Source organism: Trichechus manatus, unplaced genomic scaffold, assembly GCF_000243295.1.
Source record: "Trichechus manatus latirostris isolate Lorelei unplaced genomic scaffold, TriManLat1.0 scaffold00261, whole genome shotgun sequence".
Classification (NCBI taxonomy): domain Eukaryota; kingdom Metazoa; phylum Chordata; class Mammalia; order Sirenia; family Trichechidae; genus Trichechus; species Trichechus manatus.
In genome coordinates, this window is record NW_004444197.1 from 654,881 (window position 1) to 663,736 (window position 8,856).

Genomic DNA, 8,856 nt, shown 5'->3' on the forward strand with positions numbered 1-8,856 from the left:
TAATAGGAAGAATTGTTTCATGTATTTAGCACTCACTGTGTTCTCAGAGGAGCCCTGGTGGCACACTGGTTAAGCGTTTGGCTGCTAACCAAAAGGTTGGCAGTTCAAATCCACCATCTACTCCTTGGAAACCTTATGGGGCAGTTCTACTCTGTCCTACAGGGTTGCTGTGAGTCGGAACTGACTTGACGGGAATAGGTTTTTATGTTCTTAGAACTTTATTTGCATTAATATCCTTAGAAAATACCCACTGCCGTCAAGTCAATTCAGACTCACAGCGACCCTGTAGGACAAAGCAGAACTGCCTCATAAGGTTTCCAAGGCTGTAAATCTTTACAGAAGCAGACTGCCAGATCTTTCTCCCACGGAGCAGCTGGTGGATTCGAACCACTGACCTTTGGGTTAGCAGCTGAGTGCTTTTAACTACTGCACCACCAGGGCTCTTTGCTTAGAACACAGTGAGTGCTAAATATATGAAGTGCTAAATATATGAATTAATTCTTCTTATTAGCTTATTATTATTGTTAGCTACATATCTCACAATTTAGCTCATGTAAAATTTAATAAACGTGACTTCTCTGAAGGTTGTTTATTATTTTATGTTGAAAAAACCTGACATAAACGTCCTGTACGATAGGGTTTACCTTGTTCACTACATGTAGACCCTTTTACTTGGACACTTTTGACTGACACTCTTTAGATATTGCAAGTCATTCACTAAACACGCTATCTTACGGTTACATAAACTGTTGAATATTTTGTTAAATAAAATTGCTCTATGTATTAAAAAAAAAAAGTCTGCAAGATATTGAGTGTTTCTGAAAAGATATACAAGGTTTTTTTCTGGGTAAAGGGACCAGGGTCTGAGCTGCAAGGGCTGCTTGCTGACTTTCTATGATATTCTTATACGGTTCAAATGTTTCACTACGTGCATATGTTACTGTTTCAATCTAAATACACAGAATTTAAATACAGCGCCGATATGAGTCAGAAAACAACTCAGTGGGTTTGGTTTTTTATGCTAGCTACTGTGAAAACAAGAAAAAAGAAAATAATGAAAGGTATTGTGCCTTCCTGGTCACTCCCAGCACTTCTGGCCTCTCAGTTCTCATCCAGTCCCAGCTGCATGACCCATCTATGGTCAGGGACGTGGGAGGCCTGTCTCTTCTACTAGACCACAAGCAGCCTGTGAGAAGGACCTTTGGCTGAGCAATCTCATATCCTCCACGGGCTAGCACAGCGCCCTGCTCACAGCAGATCCCCGACCTGGGGAGGGGTGTGGCTTAGAGGCGGGCTTACATCTGCCCTGGGCCTGTCTCAGCAAAGCCCACTGCCTCAGGCTGCCCCTGCCAGGCTGGTCAGAGGGCAGGAGATGCCAGGCTCCTCAACGGCATAAGCCAGGACCAGATATGGAGGGTGGAATGGGGAGAAATGTCTACTTGTACCCACAGTTTAGACCAGAGCCTCTTAAACTTCAGGGCACACGAGAATCCCCTGGGATCTTGTTAAAATGTAGCTTCCGATTCCATAGGCTTCGGATGAGACCCAAGATTCTGCATTTCCAGTAAGCTTCCAAGCGATGCTGACACTGCTGGTCCTTGGACCACACTCTGAGTAGCAAAGGTCTGGAAGACCTTCTCAGGCCAGAATTTAAATCTCAAGCAGACAAATACCCACAATCACCACCACGCTGTGAGCAGCCGTGCGAACTTCCACCTCTCCTCCCTGGCACTCATGGATGCTCCCTGACCATCTACAGTCTCCCAAAAGTCAGGAGGGAGGAGGCAGCAGAGACGGTGCCCACAAACCCAACCCTGAGAACCGAGGGTTGACCTGACCTTGTCTTACCAGCGACAACCTTAAACAAGGGCTGGCCCCAGAAACCCAAGGCCAGACCTATAGCCCTGCAGGAAACATCCATTAATATTCAACAGCTGTCTGGCTCTCATGTCAAGTATATCTAACATAGGGCCCAAGTCCAGGACATTCATCTGTGTTGCCAGCAAGTGCTTTTGAGAGCCTCCTAGATGCAGGTGTGGAGGAGACACAACGATGCAGTGACCAAATGCAATCGTAGGGGACCCTTCAGGATGAATGCGTTTTCAGGGTGTATTTACGGAAGGGGTCTGAGAATGCTTGCCTCTAGAGCACAGCACTTGACTTGATTTTATAAAGACAAACGGACCCATGATTACTGGCTCCACTTGTTGGATGTGGAGAAGAAGGTCCTGAGAGGATCAGGGACTTGTCTGAGGTCCCACAACCAGATGAAGATCAGGTCTGGAAGCCAGGAAGTCCAGGGTAACGTGGCCCTGTGGGCAACACCAATGTAGCCCTCCTGTGTGGACATTGGCCTGGGCAGTGTCCCTTCTGCCCTGTCCTCAGGCCAATGATCCTGCCCCTATGTGACGTGAGGGCCCCGGCAGGCTAGATAGGCCTGAGTGTGTCCCACCCACCATGCAGGCTGCCTGCCACCTTCCTAGGCCTCTCCACCTGACTTGGCCAACTGTCTGGTTCAAGCAGGCACTCCAGGTCTGAGAATACAGACTTGAGAGGGCCTGGCCATTCCTAATGCCAACAGAAGAACCCCAAAGCATTAGGTGGTGGGCATCCCAGAGAAGGGAGAACACCTGCTGAAAGGCTTGTGCACACGTCAATCCCCCAGGGCTCTTAATGAGAATGCAAGAGCCAAATGTGTTTAGCCAGATGCAAGGCTTGAAAAAAAAAAAGATGTGTCTTAAGGGGAAAGTAGGGAAGGCGAGATTCGGTTTCTGAGCATGTCTTTGGGGAGATAACCATAGAGTGTCTTAGCCACCTGCCAGCCAGCCTTGGCCTAGCTAATGTAGGGCAGCAACCCTCAGCCCACTCATACGGAGTCTTGGGCCTCAGGCAATCTACTCACCAGCTTGGATGGCCAGGAAGTTGTACAGTTCATGCAGTAGCTCCAGCAAGGCCGCCTTCTGCTTGGCCTGACAGAACTGAAAAGGCACAGGACAACCAGTTAGCAAGGGTGTGGTGGGGTTTCTGTCTGTCTGCCTTGCCAGTCAATTTTACATCTCCAGCCACACTGTCAAGTACTAGTAAGCAAGGAACACCTTATACTTTTAAAAAACAGAAATAAATTTTCCAAAGTGCTGGGTCCGGGCAGAGCTGAAAGCAGACATGTAAATAAGGGTTTGGCAGCTGGAAGGCTCCCTGGCCTCTGCCCCATGGCTCCCCTTGGAATAAAAGGCCATCAAGCAGGGGCGTGGAGCAGAGGCCACGTGGTTGTGTGGTAGCTCAGCTTCGTGGAAGGGGGAAGCAAATGCTGTTGGAGCTTGCCAAGCTTTGGGGCGGGGGGCGGGGGCGGGGTGCAAGGCAGAATGTCATGACTGCGGTCTTTATTCCCCCTTGGGTTGGCCACTGCTGTCCATTTTTGGAGAGTCAAGTATCTATAATCGGCCTGTGGATTATCCAGTTTGTGGATTATCGGCTGCAAATGTTTAACCTTAGACTGGACTTCCCGAGAGATGGAAAATTTCTTAAAATCTTTAAACTGCAGGGGGAAAGAAAACTCATCTGTATGAGAACGTGGGAATCTATGCACACCTATTCCTCTAGCACCTGTAACAGAACTGACATCACTTTGCTGGTTTTACAACATTAAAAGGAAGGTTGCTCTCAGAGTAAGGAGCATCAGGAGCAGGAGGAGGAAATGGAATGTGTTGGCAATTGCCTCCATGAACAACTGCCTCCTTTGTCATGAGACCAGAACTGGATGGTACCTGGCTATCATTACTGTACATTTTGATCAAAGATTCTATAGAAGAATCTTCGTTCAAAAGGGGGAAAATGCTGAACAGAATTTCAAATTCTTAGGGGCTCCACATTTCCTGCAGCCATGAAGTTTGGATAAGCCCCTGAAACTACTGCCCTGAGATAATCTTTAAACCTTAAACCAAAAATATCCCCTGAACTCTTCTTAGAACCAAACAACAGTTTAGCTAATGTGTGCCTTGAGCATTATGCTCTTTTAAGAACTACCTATATGTGATCAAGCTGACAACAGCAACTTGAAAGATTAGATAGGAACCTTAGGGGACAGTGAGTTCATGTTAATGGGAGAGGAACAATTCACAAAAGGAGAGTAAGAACGGTTGTACAACTTGAAGAATGTAAACAATGTCACTAAATGGTACATGTAGAAACTACTGAATTGGCATATGTTCTGCTGTGTATCTTCTCAACAACAACAACAAAATAAATAAGATTAAAAAAAAAAAGAAAGGTTGCTCTTTGTTGAAAGTAGATGATGTTCCTGGTGCTGCAGCGAGTAGTTTATACATGAGCTCGCATGGAATCCTCACCACAATCCTCACTGCACCCCAATTTCTTAGATGAGCACCCCAAGGCTTAGAGACCTTAGCAAGTCACCCATCAGTGGTGCAGCCAGATTCAACAGTCTGACTAGTGACTGCAAGCCCACCCCACACACGGCTGGACCTCCTCTGGAGTCACTTGGAGAAGGCCTGCATGGGACGTCGAGGGGCTGGGAGCTGGGCCAGCTCTGCAGACAGGGAAGGAAGCAAAGTCCCTTTCCTTCTGGTCTCACTTGTCACCATCATCTGTAAAGGGAGGGACTTGGCTTCTAACACTCTCAGAAGCCAAGATTTGTCCCCACATATTGCCGAAAGACCCAAGGGCCTTTATGGGGTATACTGTGATGTAACTAAGATTTACATACATAACTATAAAGTAAACATTCAGAAACAACTCCCACGTCTAATAGTAGAGTTAGATACTCAAACTACTTTTTAGAGAAGGTTTAATGATATGGGAAATGTTGATAATAAATGTTAAGTGTAACTGAAAATGCATTGAGATCTCAAGTCTATAAACACCCATATGCATAGAAATAAGATGGGAAGGAAATGCCCCCAACATGTTAACAGTGATTGTCTCTAGGTGGTAGAATCATGAGTGATTTTTCTTTCCTTTGTCACATTTTTCAAATTTTCTACTGCCACAATCAGAAAAAAGCAGTAACAACTAACACTGCCGCAAACTTACTCACGTTTAGGCAAAGCAGGGCTGACACGACCTACAGAGAACACGAGGACAGAAGGATCCACGCCACTGAGCCGGCCCGATGAAGTCAACACCCCCACCCCCACCCTGTCCCCACGTCTCTGGCAGCACAAAGGCAGAAACAAAAACACCAAGTGTCACAGAGTCTTCAAGTGGCTGACACGGGAAAGAACACACATCTGGAAACTCAATGCCTATCTGGGTTCTGGGTGCGCCTAGAGCCACAAAAAGAATGAGGCTTTCAGCAAGAACCTCACCGAAGCCAAGAAATGCCTCCGGACCTGCCCACCCGTGTTCACTTCCACAAAGGCTGAGGGTGCCCTATGGAATCAATCACACTCAACGAAGGCTACAGTAATACGGCCTGGATCCTGCCTTTCGATGCTCTGACATGGGTTTGAATGGTTAACTTGTCCATGAAGCTCCTCCACTATTGCACATGTGAAGCCCATTGGTTAAGCTTGGATCCTTGAGCACATCTTTAGCAAGTATCTGGACCATGCCTGCCTGGGTTCAGTCCTGTGGGCCGTGATAGCAGACGTCCAGCTCAGAGGAGAAAATCTGTCATTTGGTGGGGGTCTGATACATTGAGAGACATGAAGGACCAGAAAATAAGAACCAGGACCTCTTTTCTAATTAAAAGACACGCAAAACAAACATCGCTAGAGAAGTCTTACAGAAAAATTATTTTTTCCTTGTTTTTGTTTTCAGTTGTCAAAATTCTAGTTTCTTCTCCAGCTGCCTATGTCTCTGGGCCAGTTCCTCTAATCATCCACTGGGGTTTTTATGACAAAGGGTAGATTAAATTTATCATGAATCTGTTTTTACGAAACAATTGGGAAGACATCTGGAAAAAAATGCAATAAATGAATGAGATAAAACACCCCCATATATGACACCTCAGGAGCCAAGGAGAAATTAAGCTGGCTGGCTGCACTGAGATGCCCCCGCATTAACTTGGGGATGTGAGCCATCACAGGAGACCCACAGTGACCATGCGCCATTTCTTTCCCAGCCTCCAGGCTGCCAGTGATGTGAACTGAGGGCTTGGGGAGGCCTGCCATTGTGCACTTAATAATTAGACTACTAAGTCATGCCCTCTGGCAGAATAAAACTCCTCCTGGTAGAATTTATGACCTGAAAATTTATTGCCTCGTATCTCTCCCAGACGATTGCCACGTACCCAGCATCCCATCTCCCTGCTAATGCAGCTTTCATGACTCATAAATGGATGGGGCTGCTCGCCTTTCCCAAATATTATTTGTAGGGAACATCAGCGCTTCGTAAAACAAACCTAAACATAGGCGAAGAGGGCTAATTCCACTTAAGATGTGTTTAAAACAACCCCCTATGATGTTTCAAATCAGAACAGCATTTTCAGAGCCAAAGATGTACTACTGAGCTCGAGAGAGGACAATGTGGAATTGAGAACCTGGCGGTGATGCTTAAAAACTGCCAGCCCTTCCTCTGGAAGCCAGGGAGTTTGAGAGGTCCTTCAACAACCACCTACTACATCCCCCTGGATCGAATGAGGCAGAAGATCAAAGTCCCTGGCGCTAGGATTGATGGGGGAGTTTTTCTAACAAGCCCAGGGTTGGATACTGGGAGCTCAATCCTCTGTATTTCAAGTACTCCTTCACTGCCACAATTGAGTCTGACACAAACATCACAGAACATGATGTCATTCTGGTACATTACAGGAAGTACTTCCTGAAAATGATCCTATTATGATCTTTTTCTGGGGAAATTTACCTCCTATTGGAGGCTAACATCCCCAAGAGAAATAAGAAAATCCAAAGAAAGTCAAACTCACCTCATCTGTTTTCCTCTCACAGTCCACTGGCAATAATTTCACTGAGACCAAGAAAAGAAACACAGAGGAAATTAAAAATCTGGGTTGAGGCAAGGAATAAAAAACAGACCCCTCTCAAAACTCGGGGGAAGTCAAACATTACTGACACAAGGGTAGGGATCGGAAAGATGGCACCTAAACGACACACTTTAAAAACGCAGGCAGCAAAATGGAAGGGTTTTTCCAGTTCTGGGTTAGGAATTTGAATATCTGGGTCCTAAACCCAGTTGAAAATTACTAGTTATGGGATCTTGGGCAACTCACTCAACCACTCTGAACTTCTGTTTCTTCATCTGTAAAAGAGGACCAATAAAGCTTTCCTTGCTTAACTCAAGGAGTTAGGCTTAAGCAAGACAATATACATGAGTTTTGTAGACTGCAAAAAATTACATGTTAAACAGAGATTAACACAATCATGGGAAGGGAACTGCAGGAGAATCCCAGTAAATATCCAAGAGCTGTTAGCTTAAAGTCTCTCAACAGTGAGTACGGTTGTGATATTGTTTGCTATCATCAGTGTAGTTAGAGTGCCAGTACAGTACTATGAAATTCCTGGGTTCTGCTGAATTTCTCTAGCAGGTTGATAAACTAGTCACATGGTTAATAAAACTGCTGAGTCAAGAACTGTTTAGGTGTCTGCACAAGCCTGTGAACTTGTTCCCTGCAGACTTGTTCATACACCCAAACATCTATCCAACAGCTAAAACAGAATTTAACTTTTTCCTTACTTCAGCTGTTAGGCTGGAAAGATGTGGCCTTGGCTCCAGACTGGGAAGAGTCAGTATTAATCACTGAAATTGATCATCATGCTTTGCAGGGAACATTAAAAGTTGGTGAATTACCATTATCACTTTACACTTAAATGTATAAGGAAATGCTCTCTATGTTGTTTTCTGCTAGAGGCCAGAATTAACCCAAAGGCAAATTTCTTTTAGAAACACACAAAACCTCAGCCAAACAAGACACACACTGTATCCTGCAGACCTCTCATCTGCTTGTCTAATCACATCACACAATGTGGACAGAAGCATGGCTGGGGATGTCCTTGAATCACAGGACCCTTTTAACACACGCTATAAAAGTGCTGCAAACAATAACGCTTCCCATTTATATCAGCTTAAACTCTTTAAAAGGTTATTCCACACTTATCTCCTATGCAAGGTTAGTATGATCTCCTTTTGACAAATGAGGCCCTGGTGGTTCAAAGAAGTTGAGTGAGTGGCCTCTTCGGTGCTGCAAAACTGAGAACCCGATCCTATCTGTGAGGGGTGAAATCTGGGGTTCCTTTAAGTAGGCACTAATGTGTGAGTGAGCAAGACATCGAAAGGGAAGAAAGACCTAAAAAGGGATGGAGGGGAACCTGTCTGTTAGAGGGGGTGTGGCTTTCTCTCCAAGAGGGAAAACCTGAGATTAAGGTAAAAGTGACTACAAATGAAGAACTCTCCCAGCACGTAGTTGAAAGGGAGATTGATTAGGAGGGAGGTTAGGGCAGAAATCGAGAGCAGGGGAAGGTGAAGGCAGAAATTATTGCAGATGTAGGAACCTCGGCCCTCTCCTCCCACAGCTGGAGTTAGGAAAGTGAAGGTCAGGAGGTAAGGAGGTGCGAGGATGGCTAGAGGCAGCTGGCAGGGCCGGGGAGTAGGTGGCCTGGCGGTGGGAGGAACGGGTGGTCGTTCTGGCAGACACACGCGTCCCCAGGGCCCTCCCCTGCGCCGGCCCGGGACGTACTGTTGTCCTCCGCCTCCTGCGGCGCCGAGGGCTTGCCCATCTTCACCCAGAGGATACCCAGGAAGACGAGCAGTAGCCCCAGGCTGGCCCAGAGCAGAAGCCGGGACAGGCAGCGCTCCAGTCGTCGCCCCACTTCGGGCCGGGCCCGCGCCGCGCCCGCAGGAACCGCTCGTGTCGCCCGCAGGCCCGGGCGCGGGTCGGGTCCGAAG

General features: G+C 46.6%; 1 protein-coding gene across 1 annotated transcript in view; it reads right to left on the bottom strand.

The window, feature by feature from the left end:
* LEMD2 (LEM domain nuclear envelope protein 2) overlaps positions 1–8,856 on the bottom strand; it is a 23,687-nt gene that overhangs the window by 14,225 nt on the left and 606 nt on the right. Inside the window, exons 1-3 of the mRNA XM_023724783.1 lie at positions 8,648–8,856; positions 6,881–6,921; positions 2,903–2,978 (exon numbers count right to left, since the gene is read on the bottom strand). The exon at positions 8,648–8,856 is cut by the window's right edge and continues 606 nt beyond it. Coding sequence (XP_023580551.1) covers positions 2,903–2,978; positions 6,881–6,921; positions 8,648–8,856 — 326 coding nt within the window. The remainder of the gene's footprint in view (positions 1–2,902; positions 2,979–6,880; positions 6,922–8,647) is intronic.